This window comes from Corythoichthys intestinalis, chromosome 5, assembly GCF_030265065.1.
Source record: "Corythoichthys intestinalis isolate RoL2023-P3 chromosome 5, ASM3026506v1, whole genome shotgun sequence".
Taxonomy (NCBI): domain Eukaryota; kingdom Metazoa; phylum Chordata; class Actinopteri; order Syngnathiformes; family Syngnathidae; genus Corythoichthys; species Corythoichthys intestinalis.
In genome coordinates, this window is record NC_080399.1 from 45315871 (window position 1) to 45337513 (window position 21643).

General features: G+C 38.0%; 2 protein-coding genes across 4 annotated transcripts in view; both read left to right on the top strand.

Moving 5' to 3' along the window:
- LOC130915926 (voltage-dependent calcium channel subunit alpha-2/delta-4-like) overlaps positions 1 to 21476 on the top strand; it is a 95664-nt gene extending 74188 nt beyond the window's left edge. For all 3 annotated transcript variants that reach the window (XM_057836174.1, XM_057836176.1, XM_057836175.1), the window contains one exon: positions 21147 to 21476. In XM_057836174.1, the coding sequence (XP_057692157.1) occupies positions 21147 to 21248 (102 nt within the window). In that variant the 3' untranslated portion in view covers positions 21249 to 21476. The remainder of the gene's footprint in view (positions 1 to 21146) is intronic.
- Positions 11448 to 18339, top strand: LOC130915928 (uncharacterized). Its single transcript, XM_057836178.1, has 5 exons — positions 11448 to 11468; positions 15607 to 15699; positions 15807 to 15986; positions 16994 to 17279; positions 17525 to 18339. Exons 1-5 carry the CDS (start codon positions 11463 to 11465, stop codon positions 17734 to 17736), a joined length of 777 nt encoding a protein of 258 aa, XP_057692161.1. The 5' UTR covers positions 11448 to 11462; the 3' UTR covers positions 17737 to 18339.
- Positions 21477 to 21643: the final 167 nt, after the last annotated feature.

Sequence of the window (21643 nt, forward strand, 5' to 3'; positions counted from 1 at the left end):
CTTAAAGTGTTCAAAAATGCCTCTGAGACTTCAGCGAGGCTCGTCGGGGTCACCAGGGTAAGCGGTAAGACGTTGGATGGAGTCTTATTTGCCGTGCTCGGCGGCTCATGTGTCTCTTGTAACTCGCTAGGAACTCTGCTGCTTTCTGTGAACTCTGAACTCAGCCAGAACGCGCGCAGCTCTAAAGTATCTGTCCGTGACTGTGACGTAGCCGGTAACGCGCTCGGCCAAATGGACACACCAGTACGATGGGTGAATTATGTCAAACAACAAAGGGTCACCACACTATCTGTCTGTCTGTCACGACTTATTGCAATTAACTCCTAGCATGCGACTGCTATGAGTGATAACCTTGATTTTTGTGCTTTACCCAACATACCCTTTTTTATTCAGTGTTATTACAGGTTTTACCAGAAATTTGAGTAAAAGCAAACAATTTTTTGAATTTATATATATATATATGTGTGTGTGTATTTTAAGACGTGCTTTTGGAAATGAACTCTTCTTATGTAAATTGTGTTTCCTGAAAAAGGTCACTCAAATATAATTATTAACAACCACACATTAATTAAAGTTACAGTGAGACCCCTTCAGACCCGCAGTTTTACTGATGGGGAAAAAAATAATACAATCTGCCCTGATTTTTACTCAAACACCACAACAAAGTGCAATTTTTTGGTTTGGTTATTTAAAGTTTTTATTGGTCATTTTTTATGTTAATGTGTTTTTGATGACAAACGGGCACTTTACGTTATTCGTTTTGAAAGAGCCAAAAATAGCAAAGAGGGCTTCTCACTACTCATGATTTGATTTCAATGGGTAAAGTTTCATACAATCATCTCCCAGAAGTGACAATTGCAACTGAATTCACTGTATTTATTGGTTTAGAGATGCGCACGCATCATGTCCTCCCGCAGCAAGTCTGAAGGGGTTAAAACATATTGACGTTCACAGCTGGCGCGGGAAGACTGATTAAGCACCGCCCAATGCATTGCAGATGAGAACAATTGAATGAGAGGAGGAAGTGCAACTTTTGGAAAGTCACCCTGATTAAAGTACATATACTACCTGTTTTAACGCAGAGGTAAGTGTTATTTTGACCCAATATACACTCTCCTTGATTGGAGTGATGGTATAGTTAAAAATAAAACGTTTAAAATAAGCAGCTTCGTTGTGATGGTAGCATTTAGCACATAATTGGCCTTGCTCTGAGGCGCACGTAATTTAACCAACTAATTTAGCATTGTAGCGATAGCGATTTATATAAGCATATAAGACAACTATGCTATGCAGTTAGTGCAGAAATTCAGTGCCGGTATGTATGTGCTGCAAGGACTTACTTTAGTAAGCTAGCTTAGCATAGTAGCCAAAACGTTTTTATTGAAGCACCTCTATGCAAACTAGCAATATGCTATGTAGGACATTAACGTATACCCTCTTGCGTGGACAAATTTAACAAGATAGTTTTGCATTATAGTGTAACTCTTTTATAAAAGCGCTAAGAAAGCTATGTAATGCAGCTACATTGTTTAAAGAAAATTACAAATTGGTGTGGCAGCAGGCAGAAATTTAGCCTATAATACCAATAATGTGTAAAATCATTATATTTTATTTTTTAGAATTGGCAATGCCTTCCCTGAGAAGCAGGAAATCACCAAAACAGGATGCCATTGAACATGCTTTAATGGGTCTGGATAAGACTCTCGAGTTGGAGAAGAAGTACATCAGTTCTTTTAAAGGTACTGTATGGTATTAAAATGTTCACTGAGATATACTGTAAGTTATTGTTTTTGTTTTACTGTATCCGAGTTGACTTCTTAGCGTTTTAGTTCAAGTCAGACGTGTCTAAATCTCAAAGAGTATTTATTTAGATTTTTTTCAAATTATTTAAATGTGGCCTTGCATTATTTTTTTCGGTGATATATATATTTTTTAATCGCCTTATGTCAGCGGTCGGCAACCCGCGGCTCTAGAGCTGCATGCGGTTCTTTAGCACTGTCCTAGTGGCTCCGTGGAGCTTCTTGAAAAATGTCTGAAAAAGATGGGGGAGGTAAATATATTTTTTGTTTTAATATGGTTTCTGTAGTAGGAAAATCATGACACAAACATTTATTCAATTCATTAATATTGTGATGAAGTTCAAAGTTGAGGTAGCATCGTACAACAGAGTAGTCACGTGGTGCGTCATTCTCAATAGGATGCACTGCAGGAAAAATAAACATTTAATGTTAAAGGCTCATGATCTATTTGTAGCCAACTTAGTCATTTTGGTCATTGGCTAACATATCTAATATAGATTCGTACAGCATGTGTTGCCTTCATTATAAGGCTAATATGTAATTTTTTGCGGCTCCAGACATGTTTTTTTTTTTTTTTGGTTCAATATGAGTCTTCATGAGTCAACATTTTGGGTTGCCAACCCCTGCCTTATGTCATTTTATGAGGTGCGCAAGGCAATTTTTGTGGAAATTGCTTAAAATTTACCTTTTCAAGCAACTTTATGTAGTAACTTCATGCTCCTGAAAACAGCCAAATTCTCATCGTGGCTGACTGTATTGCTGGCTAACCCTATGCATGTAACAGTGCCAAAAATTGGAAATCCGTATATGGTTAACTTTAAATGACCATTGGGTATAGGCATGGGCCAAAATCAGTTTCTTACCGTATGATAACCTTGAGTACAAATATTACGGTATCAAAATAGAAATCTAAAATGCATTATTTTGATAATTTGTTTACATTATTCATGTTTTCTCAAACAATATGTAGAATATTTTGTACTGAAAAAAAAATGCTCAGACCAAGTTTAAATTGTTGAATCGAGAACTAACAATATTGCATCACTGGTGAGCTATTTTTAAAACTGTCGACTACTTATTTGTTTTTTGGGGGGCAGGGCACCTGATGACGACGGGCACCATATTGGTTACCGCTGTTCTACAAACATAAAAACTAAAAACCACTATAACAAACGTAACTCTTATTCCCTGCCCGAAACACTGGGATCCCAAGCTTATGCCATTTTAGCAGTGCATATTTGTTAACAATTGACTGTATGCTCGTGTCGATGTATTCACATTATCAACATTCAACAGTATGTTGTGCTAACCGACCCATTTACAGTACGTCATCAATGTCATCGACTACTTGGGACGGCTCTATACGCAATTACATTGAACAACTGTGTTGTGTGCCTAAGATTCGTATTAACAAAACAGCATGTCCTTCGGCTTTGAGAAGCTGATTTGATTCCTGCGAACTGTCAACACCATAAGCTCAGCGAGAACGTTTGTTAGGGTTTAAAAGCAGCCAATAATATTGAAATAGCTCATCTAACAATCGGATAATTAGACATTTTAAAACCTTGGTATCCTTTGAAACTAGTTATCAGCCCATGTCTGAATATATGTTTTTTTTTTGTTTTTTTTAAATATAAAGGGTAGTAACAATTTTGTCCACATTTATCTCCTATACTGCGATGTATCGTCAAATGTTCAATCTTAATTCTATTTTTTTTTTTTTTTTTTTTTTCCAAACACCAGGCTATTCAGGTAAACAAATTATTTTTTCACTAATTTTCCTAATTTTCCAAACAACGGTTTGCACTAAACAACTTGATAACAAACCAATCCAGTTGTACACAGATATTACAAAAACAAAAGTATATATTTCAACAAATCCAGAAACAGCAGAAGCATATGTACCACAAATAGAATGTTCTGCTGGCTGTTGCAGGACGTTAATGATAAGATCATCATACAAGAGTGATATCTGGAATATGAAATTTTTTTACATTAACTAGTTCTACCTTTTTTTTTTTTTTTAATCTTAATTAGGCCTGAACGATATTGGAAGAAACATTGCTGCGATTTTTGGGGGGATTGCAATATATTGTGATATTAAAAATACTTATTTATACCTATTTTTTTAGCATTGGAAAGAGATATTAGACATGTTTTTCACTTTTTTCCCCCAAAGTATGCTTTAAAAAATGTATCTAAATATTTTAAAAAATGGGTTTTAAGCATTTCAAATGAAATAATGATGATCAGTTTTAAATGTAACTGTCCCACCTAATCATTTTTAAACAAGAATAAAGTACTGTAGTAGACAAATGCTTTGCTTTAGTAAATGCTTCTGTTTATCTACCTTGGCTGCAGAATCACTATTGGCGTTCATTTCCAAGACACAACAGTTGTACAAAGAAAACCCCTTAGAAGACCGGCTACCTCGAACGTTTCCACACACACACATTCATTCCAACGCACGCTTCCTTCTTGCAAGAAGTGCTTAACAAGTTAAACAATGACTGAAACATCTGGTGCATTTGAAGTCCGCTTCAGTGGCAAGATCAAACACAACCATCGTTAACTTTAATAAGCAACTGTGCAGAGGAACATAGAGCTGGGAGAGGGATGGAGGGAGCACGAGTGACACTAAAGCGATCAGCTCGGGACCGAGAAAGCATGAACCAACATAAATTTGTGGATTAAAAAAAATAAAACTATCGCTCATATGCACTTCGCGATGGAGATGTTTAAATGATATATCGTTCAGGCTTAATCTTAATACATTGCCCTGTTATTGTATCGTGACCAGGAATTGTCAAATCCTCAAAATGGGGTGACTCCGATTTAGGTGCAAAAATGTGATCAGGGCATTGTAGAGTAAATGGTGGTACAAATGATGATCTTGCTACTCTTTTTTTTTTTTTTTTTTTTTTTTCTTTTCCATAGTAATTGTGTCAAAATTATGAAGATGAAGCTACAAACCTTTGTTTTTGTTCATACAAGGTCGAGGAGTATTTACCAAAGCCCCTTTCAGGAAAGAAGATTTTGTGGTGGAGTACAGAGGAGAATTAATAGATTGGGATGAATCCCAAAAGAGAAAGATGGACTATGGAACAGGAAGAGTCTTTGTCTTTGATTTCCGCTGGCAAGAAAAAACTTGGTGGTGAGGCTAAGATTGCAGTTATCAGATTTTTATTTTTTCATGCATTCAGTGTTTTAACTGTTCAGGTGAAAATCAATGCCATAAGACATAAATTGTCTTGAGAAAAATCACTTGATCTCTGAGGATATATATGTTATTATATATATATTATAATATGACCCAATTGTGCATTTCCCTTCCCCTTTTAAATGTGTATATACTGTATATTCTATATATTTTATATATATATTTTTTCATATTGTCTTTTAAGCATTGATGCTGCCAAAGAAGATGGCAGTCTCGGAAGACTGGTCAATGATGACCACAAGCACCCAAATTGTAAAATGAAGATGATTGTGACAGAGGGCAAGCCTCACCTGTGTTTATTTGCACAAAGAGACCTTGACATTGGTGAAGAGATAACTTATGACTACGGACCAGCGGACTGGCCTTGGAGGAAAAAGGTTTGTCAAATAAGTATCAGACATAAAAATAACTTGCAACAGAGCTTTGGTCCCTCAAATGTTGGGGTTTCCAGTTTGTTTTCATTTTATGGTAAACAGGTTGACTGTTTGTAGGCTAACCACAAACTAATTTAAAAGTTGTTTTCCTCCTTATCACATGATCACATCAATAGAAATTGTATGTCTCCATTTGCGGATCAGGACAAAGGACAATCGACTGTGACGAAAACTGCTGAGAGTGAAATTTCCAGGACCAGAGAGCAGCCTCCACAATCTAAAGACTCGGATATGGAGGTATGCATAGCATGTGCTTTAAAGCTGCAGTTTGTCTCATATTGGTTAATGGTTTATATTACTTCTCCACTTGTTGATTAGGTTGGAGGAAGCCATTCCACTGTGACTGAATATTCTGAGGTTGGGGTCTCCAGAACCAGAGAGCAACAGTCTCCGAAATCTACACACGCTGCAATGGAGGTATGCATCGCTTGTGCTTTAAAGCTGCAGTTTATCTGACTTCAGCCAATTGTTCGAGACTTGAAATACAGTCCAGCCCAGCCCAGCTTAGTGTGTGTGTGTCAGGTTTTACAATGTTTGTGGGGACCCCGTAAAGTTATTTATTTTGTTTTTAAAAATACTATTTAATAACCTGTTTCATCATGAGTTTATTGAAATAATAACAGAAGTTGTATATACCCTTAGTCTTAAATAATCTACAACATTACCAGCCACTGCAGCTGTTAATTTGGGAGACGTTTAGGACATGTCGGGCACTGATGTGGTCCCTAACACGTTATTGTTTTCATTAAACCTCAAATGAATAAAATGCTAGTCAAAAAGAGAACAAATGCATCACGATAAAAGTGATTTTGAATCGGCCATAGTGAGTGGATTCAACTGAGTTATGGATTTTTGTTGTTGTATATGGCCTAATCTTAAAATGCATAGAGATATACATTTGATGTTTGTTAATGAATTATATTCTCAACTTGTTGATCAGGATGGAGGAAGCCATTCCACTGTGACTGAATATTCTGAGGTTGGGATCTCCAGAAACAGAGAGCAACAGTCTCCGAAATCTACACACGCTGCAATGGAGGTATGCATCGCTTGTGCTTTAAAGCTGCAGTTTGTCTGACTTCAGCCAATTGTTCGAGACTTGAAATACAGTCCAGCCCAGCCCAGCTTAGTGTGTGTGTGTCAGGTTTTACAATGTTTGTGGGGACCCCGTAAAGTTATTTATTTTGTTTTTAAAAATACTATTTAATAACCTGTTTCATCATGAGTTTATTGAAATAATAACAGAAGTTGTATATACCCTTAGTCTGAAATAATCTACAACATTACCAGCCACTGCAGCTGTTAATTTGGGAGACGTTTAGGACATGTCGGGCACTGATGTGGTCCCTAACACATTATTGTTTTCATTAAACCTCAAATGAATAAAATGCTAGTCAAAAAAAGAACAAATGCATCACGATAAAAGTGATTTTGAATCGGCCATAGTGAGTGGATTCAACTGAGTTATGGAATTTTGTTGTTGTATATGGCTAAATCTTAAAATGCATAGAGATATACACTTGATGTTTGTTAATGAATTATATTCTCAACTTGTTGATCAGGATGGAGGAAGCCATTCCACTGTGACTGAATATTCTGAGGTTGGGATCTCCAGAACCAGAGAGCAACAGTCTCCGAAATCTACACACGCTGCAATGGAGGTATGCATCGCTTGTGCTTTAAAGCTACAGTTTGTCTGACTTCAGCCAATTGTTCGAGTCTTGAAATATAGTACACCCAAGCCCAGCTTAGTGGGTGTGTGTCAGGTTTTACAATGATTGTGGGGACCCCGTAAAGTTATTTATTTTGTTTTTAAAAATACTATTTAATAACCTGTTTCATCATGAGTTTATTGAAATAATAACAGAAGTTGTATATACCCTTAGTCTGAAATAATCTTCAACATTACCAGCCACTGCAGCTGTTAATTTCGGAGACGTTTAGGACATGTCGGGCACTGATGTGGTCCCTAACACGTTATTGTTTTCATTAAACCTCAAATGAATAAAATGCTAGTCAAAAAGAGAACAAATGCATCACGATAAAAGTGATTTTGAATTGGCCATAGTGAGTGGATTCAACTGAGTTATGGATTTTTGTTGTTGTATATGGCCTAATCTTAAAATGCATAGAGATATACATTTGATGTTTGTTAATGAATTATATTCTCAACTTGTTGATCAGGATGGAGGAAGCCATTCCACTGTGACTGAATATTCTGAGGTTGGGATCTCCAGAACCAGAGAGCAACAGTCTCCGAAATCTACACACGCTGCAATGGAGGTATGCATCGCTTGTGCTTTAAAGCTGCAGTTTATCTGACTTCAGCCAATTGTTCGAGACTTGAAATACAGTCCAGCCCAGCCCAGCTTAGTGTGTGTGTGTCAGGTTTTACAATGTTTGTGGGGACCCCGTAAAGTTATTTATTTTGTTTTTAAAAATACTATTTAATAACCTGTTTCATCATGAGTTTATTGAAATAATAACAGAAGTTGTATATACCCTTAGTCTTAAATAATTTACAACATTACCAGCCACTGCAGCTGTTAATTTGGGAGACGTTTAGGACATGTCGGGCACTGATGTGGTCCCTAACACGTTATTGTTTTCATTAAACCTCAAATGAATAAAATGCTAGTCAAAAAGAGAACAAATGCATCACGATAAAAGTGATTTTGAATCGGCCATAGTGAGTGGATTCAACTGAGTTATGGATTTTTGTTGTTGTATATGGCCTAATCTTAAAATGCATAGAGATATACATTTGATGTTTGTTAATGAATTATATTCTCAACTTGTTGATCAGGATGGAGGAAGCCATTCCACTGTGACTGAATATTCTGAGGTTGGGATCTCCAGAAACAGAGAGCAACAGTCTCCGAAATCTACACACGCTGCAATGGAGGTATGCATCGCTTGTGCTTTAAAGCTGCAGTTTGTCTGACTTCAGCCAATTGTTCGAGACTTGAAATACAGTCCAGCCCAGCCCAGCTTAGTGTGTGTGTGTCAGGTTTTACAATGTTTGTGGGGACCCCGTAAAGTTATTTATTTTGTTTTTAAAAATACTATTTAATAACCTGTTTCATCATGAGTTTATTGAAATAATAACAGAAGTTGTATATACCCTTAGTCTGAAATAATCTACAACATTACCAGCCACTGCAGCTGTTAATTTGGGAGACGTTTAGGACATGTCGGGCACTGATGTGGTCCCTAACACATTATTGTTTTCATTAAACCTCAAATGAATAAAATGCTAGTCAAAAAAAGAACAAATGCATCACGATAAAAGTGATTTTGAATCGGCCATAGTGAGTGGATTCAACTGAGTTATGGAATTTTGTTGTTGTATATGGCTAAATCTTAAAATGCATAGAGATATACACTTGATGTTTGTTAATGAATTATATTCTCAACTTGTTGATCAGGATGGAGGAAGCCATTCCACTGTGACTGAATATTCTGAGGTTGGGATCTCCAGAACCAGAGAGCAACAGTCTCCGAAATCTACACACGCTGCAATGGAGGTATGCATCGCTTGTGCTTTAAAGCTACAGTTTGTCTGACTTCAGCCAATTGTTCGAGTCTTGAAATATAGTACACCCAAGCCCAGCTTAGTGGGTGTGTGTCAGGTTTTACAATGATTGTGGGGACCCCGTAAAGTTATTTATTTTGTTTTTAAAAATACTATTTAATAACCTGTTTCATCATGAGTTTATTGAAATAATAACAGAAGTTGTATATACCCTTAGTCTGAAATAATCTTCAACATTACCAGCCACTGCAGCTGTTAATTTCGGAGACGTTTAGGACATGTCGGGCACTGATGTGGTCCCTAACACGTTATTGTTTTCATTAAACCTCAAATGAATAAAATGCTAGTCAAAAAGAGAACAAATGCATCACGATAAAAGTGATTTTGAATTGGCCATAGTGAGTGGATTCAACTGAGTTATGGATTTTTGTTGTTGTATATGGCCTAATCTTAAAATGCATAGAGATATACATTTGATGTTTGTTAATGAATTATATTCTCAACTTGTTGATCAGGATGGAGGAAGCCATTCCACTGTGACTGAATATTCTGAGGTTGGGATCTCCAGAACCAGAGAGCAACAGTCTCCGAAATCTACACACGCTGCAATGGAGGTATGCATCGCTTGTGCTTTAAAGCTGCAGTTTATCTGACTTCAGCCAATTGTTCGAGACTTGAAATACAGTCCAGCCCAGCCCAGCTTAGTGTGTGTGTGTTAGGTTTTACAATGTTTGTGGGGACCCCGTAAAGTTATTTATTTTGTTTTTAAAAATACTATTTAATAACCTGTTTCATCATGAGTTTATTGAAATAATAACAGAAGTTGTATATACCCTTAGTCTGAAATAATCTACAACATTACCAGCCACTGCAGCTGTTAATTTGGGAGACGTTTAGGACATGTCGGGCACTGATATGGTCCCTAACACATTATTGTTTTCATTAAACCTCAAATGAATAAAATGCTAGTCAAAAAAAGAACAAATGCATCACGATAAAAGTGATTTTGAATCGGCCATAGTGAGTGGATTCAACTGAGTTATGGAATTTTGTTGTTGTATATGGCTAAATCTTAAAATGCATAGAGATATACACTTGATGTTTGTTAATGAATTATATTCTCAACTTGTTGATCAGGATGGAGGAAGCCATTCCACTGTGACTGAATATTCTGAGGTTGGGATCTCCAGAACCAGAGAGCAACAGTCTCCGAAATCTACACACGCTGCAATGGAGGTATGCATCGCTTGTGCTTTAAAGCTGCAGTTTATCTGACTTCAGCCAATTGTTCGAGACTTGAAATACAGTCCAGCCCAGCCCAGCTTAGTGTGTGTGTGTCAGGTTTTACAATGTTTGTGGGGACCCCGTAAAGTTATTTATTTTGTTTTTAAAAATACTATTTAATAACCTGTTTCATCATGAGTTTATTGAAATAATAACAGAAGTTGTATATACCCTTAGTCTTAAATAATCTACAACATTACCAGCCACTGCAGCTGTTAATTTGGGAGACGTTTAGGACATGTCGGGCACTGATGTGGTCCCTAACACGTTATTGTTTTCATTAAACCTCAAATGAATAAAATGCTAGTCAAAAAGAGAACAAATGCATCACGATAAAAGTGATTTTGAATCGGCCATAGTGAGTGGATTCAACTGAGTTATGGATTTTTGTTGTTGTATATGGCCTAATCTTAAAATGCATAGAGATATACATTTGATGTTTGTTAATGAATTATATTCTCAACTTGTTGATCAGGATGGAGGAAGCCATTCCACTGTGACTGAATATTCTGAGGTTGGGATCTCCAGAAACAGAGAGCAACAGTCTCCGAAATCTACACACGCTGCAATGGAGGTATGCATCGCTTGTGCTTTAAAGCTGCAGTTTGTCTGACTTCAGCCAATTGTTCGAGACTTGAAATACAGTCCAGCCCAGCCCAGCTTAGTGTGTGTGTGTCAGGTTTTACAATGTTTGTGGGGACCCCGTAAAGTTATTTATTTTGTTTTTAAAAATACTATTTAATAACCTGTTTCATCATGAGTTTATTGAAATAATAACAGAAGTTGTATATACCCTTAGTCTGAAATAATCTACAACATTACCAGCCACTGCAGCTGTTAATTTGGGAGACGTTTAGGACATGTCGGGCACTGATGTGGTCCCTAACACGTTATTGTTTTCATTAAACCTCAAATGAATAAAATGCTAGTCAAAAAGAGAACAAATGCATCACGATAAAAGTGATTTTGAATTGGCCATAGTGAGTGGATTCAACTGAGTTATGGATTTTTGTTGTTGTATATGGCCTAATCTTAAAATGCATAGAGATATACATTTGATGTTTGTTAATGAATTATATTCTCAACTTGTTGATCAGGATGGAGGAAGCCATTCCACTGTGACTGAATATTCTGAGGTTGGGATCTCCAGAACCAGAGAGCAACAGTCTCCGAAATCTACACACGCTGCAATGGAGGTATGCATCGCTTGTGCTTTAAAGCTGCAGTTTATCTGACTTCAGCCAATTGTTCGAGACTTGAAATACAGTCCAGCCCAGCCCAGCTTAGTGTGTGTGTGTCAGGTTTTACAATGTTTGTGGGGACCCCGTAAAGTTATTTATTTTGTTTTTAAAAATACTATTTAATAACCTGTTTCATCATGAGTTTATTGAAATAATAACAGAAGTTGTATATACCCTTAGTCTGAAATAATCTACAACATTACCAGCCACTGCAGCTGTTAATTTGGGAGACGTTTAGGACATGTCGGGCACTGATATGGTCCCTAACACATTATTGTTTTCATTAAACCTCAAATGAATAAAATGCTAGTCAAAAAAAGAACAAATGCATCACGATAAAAGTGATTTTGAATCGGCCATAGTGAGTGGATTCAACTGAGTTATGGAATTTTGTTGTTGTATATGGCTAAATCTTAAAATGCATAGAGATATACACTTGATGTTTGTTAATGAATTATATTCTCAACTTGTTGATCAGGATGGAGGAAGCCATTCCACTGTGACTGAACTATTTGATAACCTGTTTCATCATGAGTTTATTGAAATAATAACAGAAGTTGTATAAACTCTTAGTCTGAAATAATCTACAACATTACCATCCACTGCAGCTTTTTATTTGGGGGACTTTCAGTACTTCCTGGCTCTCCTGGGGTCCATTGCACACTATATTGTTAGCAAACAAAATGGATAAAATACATCAAGATAAAGCGACTTGGCATCAGCTATACTGAGACAGTCAAACTGATAAAATAAATGTTCTCATGGATTGCTAATGCTTAAAAATTGGTAGAAAATCTGTAGCAAGTACAGTGAGGTGCAGAAGTATTTGCACTCCTTGTGAGTTCACCCCTTAAGTAAATAGAGGATTAAAATGTCATTCATAGATGCATTTCCACTTATGGAGATATAGTTTAAAAAAATAAATTTAAAAAACGCAACTGGCATTGTATGATTTTTCTATAATTCAATTATAATTTACTGGGGTTCATAAGTATTTGCCCCCCCCCCCCCCCCCCCCGAGAAAATCAGTGCTAATGTATAGTGCAGAAGCAATTACAGAGGCTAGATGCTTTCACATATGGAAACGGGGATTTTGGCCCATTCCTCCACACAAATCTTCTTTAGATCTGTTGGGTTTTGAGGCTGTCGTTGAGAAACAGTTTCAGCTCCATCCAAAAATTTTCTATTGGGTTTAGATATGGAGTCTGGCTTGGCCACTCCAGAACCTTGATGTGGTCTTTACCCAGCCACTCCTCGGTCAGCTTGGCTGTGGGCTTTGGATCATTGTCATGTTGGAAGGTCAGGTGGCGTGTGGGTGGTTTCTCATGGAGTTAACCTGGACTTTTTTTTTTCAAGGTAGACTGACAACTCTTTGAATGTCATTACTAAGGCTGTCCCAAACGACGAGCTGTCCATTTACCTCCATATTCACTTCAAGCCGGTAGATTTTTGTTTCCAGTACTGCTATCTTCTGGAGCAGTTTGTGGCAATCATCCATTGACAGGGGAGGCATGTTGCTGCTACTTAGCTTCCGTTAGCCGAATTCCTCAGTTCCAGTCGCGATAAGGCAGGCTTGTGTTCCAGTAAAGACAAAAAAGCACTCTAAAAAGGCTCAAAAATGCTCAAAAAGCCTTTGTTTAAATATAAACAAGATTAAAAGAAAATTGCAAGACTTGCTGAGTAATTTAGAGGTGATTAAAAATGATTAAAAAGATGATTGAAGCATGAGAAGCAGGAGCAAAGCAGAGAGATGTCTGCAGGGTAGCGAAGCAGCAGGAAGAAACAAACCCAAAAACATAGTAACCTTTGCTATGTTTGGAGGTCATTTAATGTTGTGAATCAACCGTTAAAGTTGATAAAATTGCTCCCGTTTTTGCATTAGTTCTCTTCTGTCTACTTTTGACATGTGAAAATTTTAAGATTGTTTCATCCTTTAAAGACGGACTCAAGTCAAGATTTTGCAGATTAAGGAGTATTTTAGATAAAAAGTTGCTTAGGTACGCTCGGAAGGTTTACTTCAACAGAGCCTTTCTGAAAAGTTTACTGCTCTAAAATGGCGGCTGTTTACGAACGCTACCGTGTCTGTCATTTCGCATGTAGTTCTATATGCATTGGTTATCTAGGCGTAGATTGTATGCTGTCGGTTACAGTCAGGAAATATTTAACCCGCCTAGCATCGCATTTGCTACAGCGTCTCAACAAAAACTCTTCCCTCTCCGTGTCTGACTTTTCTCGCGTCATTCAACCAACGTATCAACGAACATTCTCGTTGCAGAAACGGTGACCAAATCCGAACGGATGAAAAAAAAAAAAACGTAATGCACGAAAAATGTGCAGATTTTGAACGTAACGTACGGCTTACACATTTAAAAATCAGTGCTCACTTGTACAAATTACGACGAGACCGTACAACTTGACAGGTATGAAGAATTAAAGTGCACCGTCACAGTTAGGTTGTAGCACTCTGTAGCACGGGACGTCCAACTATCAGTGGTCAGGGCGAAACTATGTGCTTTAGCAAAATCATCTTCGATGGCTTTGCTTGCCATTTCATAAATGTTGGGGATTAGGTTGTTGGAGAAATATGTCCGCGAGGGAACAATATAACGCGGGTCAAGCGTGGCAAATAAATTAACGAAGCCCACTGTGTGTTTTCACTGGTGTCATCTTTGGGGTTGTCCTGCCCTGAGAAAGTGATATCTGTGTGAGAAAGTGATATCTGTGGGTGATGCCGGCTGAGGTGCCGGAGTCATGTCATAAAAGTGTTGCCATTAGCATGGGGAACAAGCGCTGAACAAAGCTTGCATTTTTTTTCTCTCAATAGTTTGTCTCCCTCCGCATTGTAGTCCACGGGGAAACCAAAATGTTGCCACACCGCAGATTTGAAAGACGCCGGTGCTTCCTCAAAATTCGGTCCCTCCACTCCTCCGCTCCCCATCGCTATTTGTTTTCTTTCTTGTTTCACTTACACTTCTCTCGTAAGCGCTCTCTGCATCTATTACACAGGTGCTTGACAGCGATCCGACATTTACTTGCGGGGCGGGAATTTCTCCACAGCGGTGCTTCATGTCACACACAGGCACACAGAGGCCGATCAATTCATTCCACAAGCGTTCAGAATACATTAATTGCAAAACCGAAAAGGCGCGGTTCATAAAGGCGTATTGAACCGTACTGGGCGAACCATACGGTTCGGCTTTGAACCGCAAACCGTTGCACCACTAGTGACTGCGCTTCAAGTGTTCGTTCATAGCCGATGTGCTACCATGGTATGTGAGCCCAGCTTAGCAAAGAGTACACACGGTGGCACCCTCCATATTTTCCTTGAAATAATTCCAGGCTCTGGCTATTCTGGTCCGGTTTTTGGGCTTTTTGCCACTTTCAGGTGTTACCAATTCTGCCCTTTTGGTAATTGGCGGTGTTTTTAACTCCTCGCCGTACTGACAAGTGAACCAGTGATTCACTTGGTTCGTTGTCGTCTGTTCGTCTGATTTCCTCCTCCGGAAGGCGGCGGCGTGCATAAAAACACCGAGAGGCGTCGGATAGCTCTTTAGATACTTTTATTGACCAAAACAAAAATGTGGGGGATGCAGCCACTCAACTCCGCGATACCCACAAACTTTTCCAACTCCCTCTCTCTCGCTCCCTCTCTCTCGCTCGTCCACTTTCTTCCTATTTGCTCAATCTGACATTGGCGGTCACATTGAAATAACAGCGGCCCCCTTGGAGGTGCCAGTAACAACCGCTTGCATCGCGAGCGCCCGCCATTCTAAACTTTATCCGCATTAAAAAAAATTTTAACCCGTCATTACCCGTCGACGCAATTACGTCATCGATGACATCGACTAGTCGGGACGGCTCTAGTTATAACTATTGCTGATTCTCAGGGGTACAAATACTTATGAACCTCAATAAATTACAAATAAATTTAAAAAATTACACAATGTGAGTTCCGGATTTTTTTAGATTGTCTGTATAAGTGGAAATGCATCTATGATTGAAATATCAGACCTCTACCTATTTTGTAAGTGGATGCAAATACTTCTGCTCCTCATTGTAAATATTGTCAACCTAAATCTCAACTTGTTGACAGGACGTACAGTTGAATTTAAGTGAATCTCCGGAATTTGAGATGTCAAGCACCACCGAGCATTCCTCTCTAGGACCTACGAAGTCAGAAGTGAAGGTACTTTTTGTTTTTCAATGTTGGATATATACCGTTTTTGATATTGGTGTGTAGACCTCTTTCCTCTGTGACAGTATTCAGCAATTCATGGTTTCTTTGTTCTTTAGAAATTGGATTCAAACCATTCTTTTCCCATGGACAAAAAAAACCTGCACAATATGGGTTTGGTTAACTACACTGATTCTGATGAATCCCAGGAGCTATCCATAAATCTTTACCAAAGTACTATCCCAAAGCTCAGGAGAACTAAATGTATGCAGGTCAACAGCACACTTAGCCGTTATCAGGTATGTATTAGGTAGAAGTGTGCAAAATTTCCGATTCTTAGATTATTCGCGATTCGGCCGTGGAAGATTCGAGAACGATTCACAAACATCCAAATTCCGATTATTGAAATATGCCAAGTAAAGCAGAAGTACGACACACTCAGCGCGCCGCGCGGTCTTCGGTACGCAATTAGGGACGGAGCGAGAGTAGCTAAACAACCTGCTTCTCATTACCCGGCCCCTCGGGTAACGCCAATGCTCAACTCACGGCTCTAGCTCAACTCATGCTACGAGATAAAAAAAAAAACAACAACATACCTGACTGCTGCCGAAAAGCTGCTACAAGCCACATTATGTTACGGTAGATATCATTTATATAGGACTAGATGCATTATAGCTTCGGTATCGTTACCAGCACATCTAAAAAAAAAACTAGATGCGGGCGTTAGTAACGGCCGCCATCTTAAAGCAGTACACTTCCCTGCAAGGCTGTTGTTGCGAACCTTCCAAGCGAACCTAATTAACTTTTTATCTAAAATACTCCTAAATCGGTAAAATATTGACTTGAATCTGTCTTTAAAATAGTTTTAAAACTTTTACATGTTGAAAGTAGACAAAAGAGAAATTATGGAATAACAGGAGCAATTTTAACAACTTTAACGGTTGATTCACAACATTAAATTAATTGAAAGTAGTTTAAAGCTGCTGATATAGAATGGGGACTGGAGTTTTTTAATTTACTGTTATTTTTGTATATTTGTTTACTGCTATATGTTAACTTGATATTGAAACAGTAGTTTGGTTTAGCCTGAGAGGATTTTTGAACAATTTTGGAACTAATGTACAAAAGTAATTTAAAAAAAAAAAGAGTGGGGTGCATCAATAATCGTTTTATAATCGAATCTGAGCCTCTGAATCGTAATCGAATCGTTAGGTGCCCAAAGATTCCCAGCTCTAGTATTGGGAATTGTGTTGAGTCTTTTCATTGGTCGTCTGCCTTCTTTCCTTTATAAGTTTTTTTTTTCTAGGTGGGAAATGAAATTGACGGTAATGGAGAGCTTCTTTACTCCACCTCAGAGGACAGTGGAGATGAATATATTCCAGGCACAAGTGAGGAATCAGATGAGAGTGAAGGTTTGCAATGTGTCGACTCTCTCGTTAAGAAGGATATCATCAAAGATTTGTTTCACCTTACAAATACCTCAAAAGCCTCCTCGATGCCATCTGTTATGCACGTTGATGGACCATCTCCTCAGCATATACCCAAACGTCAGTCCACCAAACGGAAACAAAAGTCACCCAAAAAAGGAAAAGGTAAGTTTCCTGAGATGTTTTTAATGTTGATTTCAATGTTTATTTCTCTAATTAACTTTTCAGATATACTGTATATATATTTTCATTTATTTTGGAAATGATATTGTGATGTGCTAGTACATTTACAGTGCTTGGGCTAGTTGACTGTGCACTACGCAACAGCCATATTTAGAACAGCGTGTCATGGACTAAATGACTTGACTAATTTGAAACAAATTTAATGATGAATGTTTGTTTTTGTAAAGGTCGACAACCGGTTAAAAAGAAGCCATGGAAGAAAGAGGTCTTGGCTGTTGAGAAGCATATGATGTCATTCATCACTACCTGCCGTGTTCCACGGAAGAGCGACTGCGATGACTGCCTTAAAAAGGAACAAGTAGCACTCAAAAACAGGCATTGGTCAGCAGTAAAATTTTACATTAAAAACAAGATCACAGATCTCAAAAGGAGAGTTTAGGGGGATGTAGGGGTTATATATGGTGACCCTTTTTATATTGCTATTTGTGCTTTGTGACCATCTCTACAGACCTCCGTGAAGTTGCCCCATCAGATGAAAATTTATATAAAAATGATGGCAATAGTTTGTGCGTTTTTTTTTTTTTTTGTGTCCTGCTATTGTTGCAATATTTCTCTTATAGGTTTGAGGTCAATCAACCTCCCATTTTGATTTAAAAAATGGTGTCAATTGTTTGTGCTGTAAAAAATTGTCGTTTGTGCTGCGATCGTTTTATAGATATTGAGATATTAATTTCGAGTGAAGACGTCATAACTCCCATGGCTGACGGAGCTTATCAACTCTCAATAACAGAGGGCTGTCCAAACAACTAGCACGAACGTATCAGGAACGAATGGCACTTCTGGTCCATTTTGCGGTTAATGAGGAGCTGAGGGTGACGTCATCACTCGTAATTCAAATCTCAAGCCCCCCCATTCACTACAAAATGGACCCGAATTCGTTTCTGCTCGTTATTGACACCCTCGTTATTGAGACTTGATACGCTCCGTGAGCCATGGGAGTTATGACATCCTCACTGGAAATTAATATCTAAATATATATAAAATGATACCAGCATAAACAACATTTTTTACAGCACAAATGATTGACATTTTCATATAAATTTGCGACTGATGGGGTGGAGGGACTTCACGGAGGTCTGTACAGATGGTCACAAAGCACATATAGCAATACACGAAGTGTCGTCCTTTTTTTTTTTTTTAACTTCTGTGTCATCCTTTTGAAGTTGTGCTGTGGCAATTGGGGTTCTTGCTTTTGCCAGTTTGCAATCGCGCTTTAGAAATTGGGGATCGTGTTGTGGCAGGTTGCATTCGTGCTTTTCTTTTGCAAAGTGTTTGGTCTTTTGCATTTTGCCTCACACCTCTCGGCCATGGTAGATATACACAAACTTAACTATCAATGGCATAACTGTTTGCACTTGTTTCGTCTGTTTTGAAGCGATACAGCAGTTAAGAGAGAATAAAGACGATGACTTACCTTGTGCATGTTGCACTTCACTGTTACTGGCTAAAACTTTTCGAACTATAACCCCCCCCTTCGACTTGCGGTTTACGGTCAAGTGTTGCCTATCTATGGATTTTTAGAACCTAAAGTGCACTCCTGCGGCTAAAAGTCGAGTGCAGCCTATGTAAACAACCAATTATTTGTAAATATTGCTGATTGTTTGAACCCCAAACTTTTGAACCGTAGTGTACAGTCTGAAATTCCAGTAAATTTTTATCCAACATAAGGTAGAATTTAAACTGTAAATGTATCGTAATTAATGCAGTGATATACAATGATCCCTCGTTTTTCGTGGTTAAAGGGGATCCCCCCATTATAATCGAAATCGGCGAAGTAGATGTGTAGCTTATTTACATTAAAAAAAAAAAAAAAATCTTTTTTGTGTGTGTTCAATGCTTTTACTCAGATTTAGCATTGGAAAGAGTATAGTTTACTATAACAGTATAATTCTTTAAATTCTTCATTGACTGAGTCCTCTCAAATCAACTTGCTGTTTAGCAAGCAAATATCAGCGATGGACTGAGGGCGCAATGTAGCGAGGGATCACTGTAGTTCTTATATGGCTATGCAGTGATTTATTTGAGCAATGCTAGAACAACCTGTGCAAAGTTACTACAGAAATTGAATATCACAAGTCCAAGACAAAGAATAACTTAATGCCAAGAGGAAAAAAAAAAGTTTTAAGGCACATTCCATTAAAATATTATGTGTCAGTTTTGACACATCAATGGTCACTGAAGAAAATGCACATATAAAAAAAACAATACTACCTGGTCAATTAGTAGTTTTACGGCATGTTCTTCGGGTGACATAGAGTGGTTCCACAAAGTCACAATGATCTGACATTTGTGAGGGTGGTGTGCATTATTACCGTCCCCAGAAGTAGGCATGATCTGACGTTTTTCTAACTGGTACCCAGAAAGGGAGAAAAACAGATGGTGTGCATAGTTACTGACCCCAGAAGAAGGTATGATCTGACGTTTGTGTAAGCGGTACCAAGAAGAGAGGAAAAAGCGGTCAGTGTGTAAAGTTACTGACCCCAGAAGTAAGTATGATCTGAGGTTTGTGTAAGCGGTACCCAGGAAGGGATAAAAAACAGGTATTGTGTATCGTTATTGACCCCATAAGTGACGAAAACGAAAAAATGTCCCCATAAGTCGGTCTGTAGTCAGGTCGATGCCTCTATACTTTGTCTAAATGGAAATTTAAAGTGATTTTTGCATTGTACAATTTTCGAGGATGCTCCCTGATTTTTTTCAGCTCTCTACGACATTCAGAAAGGGTGGTCCCCATAATGCACGGTCTTGTCAGGTGTCCCTACAATGACAGAAAAACAAGGCTGTGTGTGTGTGTGTGTGTGTGTGTGTGTGTGTGTATGTGTATATATATATATAGGAAAGTCAATTTCATGCAATGACATTTTTCGGCCACCAGGAGGGGCCTGGCCCCCCTGGCTCCCCCATAAAATCCGCTTATGATTGCAACATCAGTTACCTACATTCACAAGACCAGAGCTATATTACGATGCCGGTTTTAGAATATAATTGTCAATATTCTACAGTATGTTATGTTTTCTATTAGTTAAAAAAATGCTTTGAATCCTTTTGTCATATTTTTGTGCATTAGTATTAGGAACAGAAACATTCAGTATACCTTATTGTGTTTGTTGTATATGTTCTCTTCTCCAACTGGTACCTGGATTGTTGCTCTAAAATAAATATCAATGAAAATAAATTCCATCCGACCCTATGCTGTCTTTGATGGATGGGTGGATTCTATGTGTTAGCATCACAACTGTTAGCATTCCTAATCCTAAACAGGACGGAAGCTACTGTAAATAGAAATTCATGTAGAAAATCGAACTGTTGATGCGTTCAGCACTGCCTTGAGATAGGAGCGAACCCATTTATTTATGAGTGTCAAGATTCGTTTTTGTTGTTGCTTTGAATTTACACTAAACATTTGAAATACAAGCACTGCATGGCGGCACTTGAGGTTTACTCAAAAAACAACACAGAAAAAGAAAGTTACGTGTATTTGGAGCGACCACATAGTTTAGTCTATAGTCCGCTTGCTTCATGCTTCAAGATATAATGGGAAACTGAATTAACAGGTCAATGGATTATGTATGTCTCATGAAGATAGGCAACCAATATGTAACACAACAGCCAGGCAACACATTGACAGGTAATATAACACAAACAAGCATATGTTCTTTATCCTCTGTGAAGAATGACTGTAAAGGAGTAGCACAAGGTCTATTGAATTGATGCACACACAAAAAAATGAATAGAAATTACATTTGCTTGTTGAATACTGTCTTTTGCTTGACTTTTTGTGCGTGTCAGGAAAACGCCAAAGATTGCGGGGGAGCGTGCACCATCTGGCTGTCAATGTGGCTTTTGTGTGCCTCCCTGCTGCTTTGCGGGCCACTCGTCCACATGACGTAACCATGGCAAGTGGCTAATCGGGAGGAGGAAGATCTGAATCGATTCCGGGGAACTCAGAGGAACATTGATTGCAGTTAACAAATGAAGAGGTTCCTATGGATATTCACATAAAAGCTCAGACGCTTTTTGCTGACATTTTATGGAAGACTTGACACCCTCTGCTGGACAGATCTGTTCATACACTGCCTGCCCTCTAGTGTGGGCATGCATGTTTTTTATGAGTTGAATATATATATATATATATATATATATATATATATATATATATATATATATATATATATATATATATATATATATATAATTTTTTTCTTTTTCTGCTCTATGAAAAATGTGTTTTGACTAGCTAGAAAAATCGCTATAAACAAACTATGCATGTACAGTATATAATATAT

What these genes read in the sequence shown, in the direction of transcription:
- LOC130915928 (XM_057836178.1), top strand. An exon ending in CTACGAAGTCAGAAGTGAAG is followed by an intron (nt 15,700 to 15,806) that starts GTACTTTTTGTT and finishes TTTGTTCTTTAG; the next exon opens with AAATTGGATTCAAACCATTC. An exon ending in GCACACTTAGCCGTTATCAG is followed by an intron (nt 15,987 to 16,993) that starts GTATGTATTAGG and finishes TTTTTTTTCTAG; the next exon opens with GTGGGAAATGAAATTGACGG.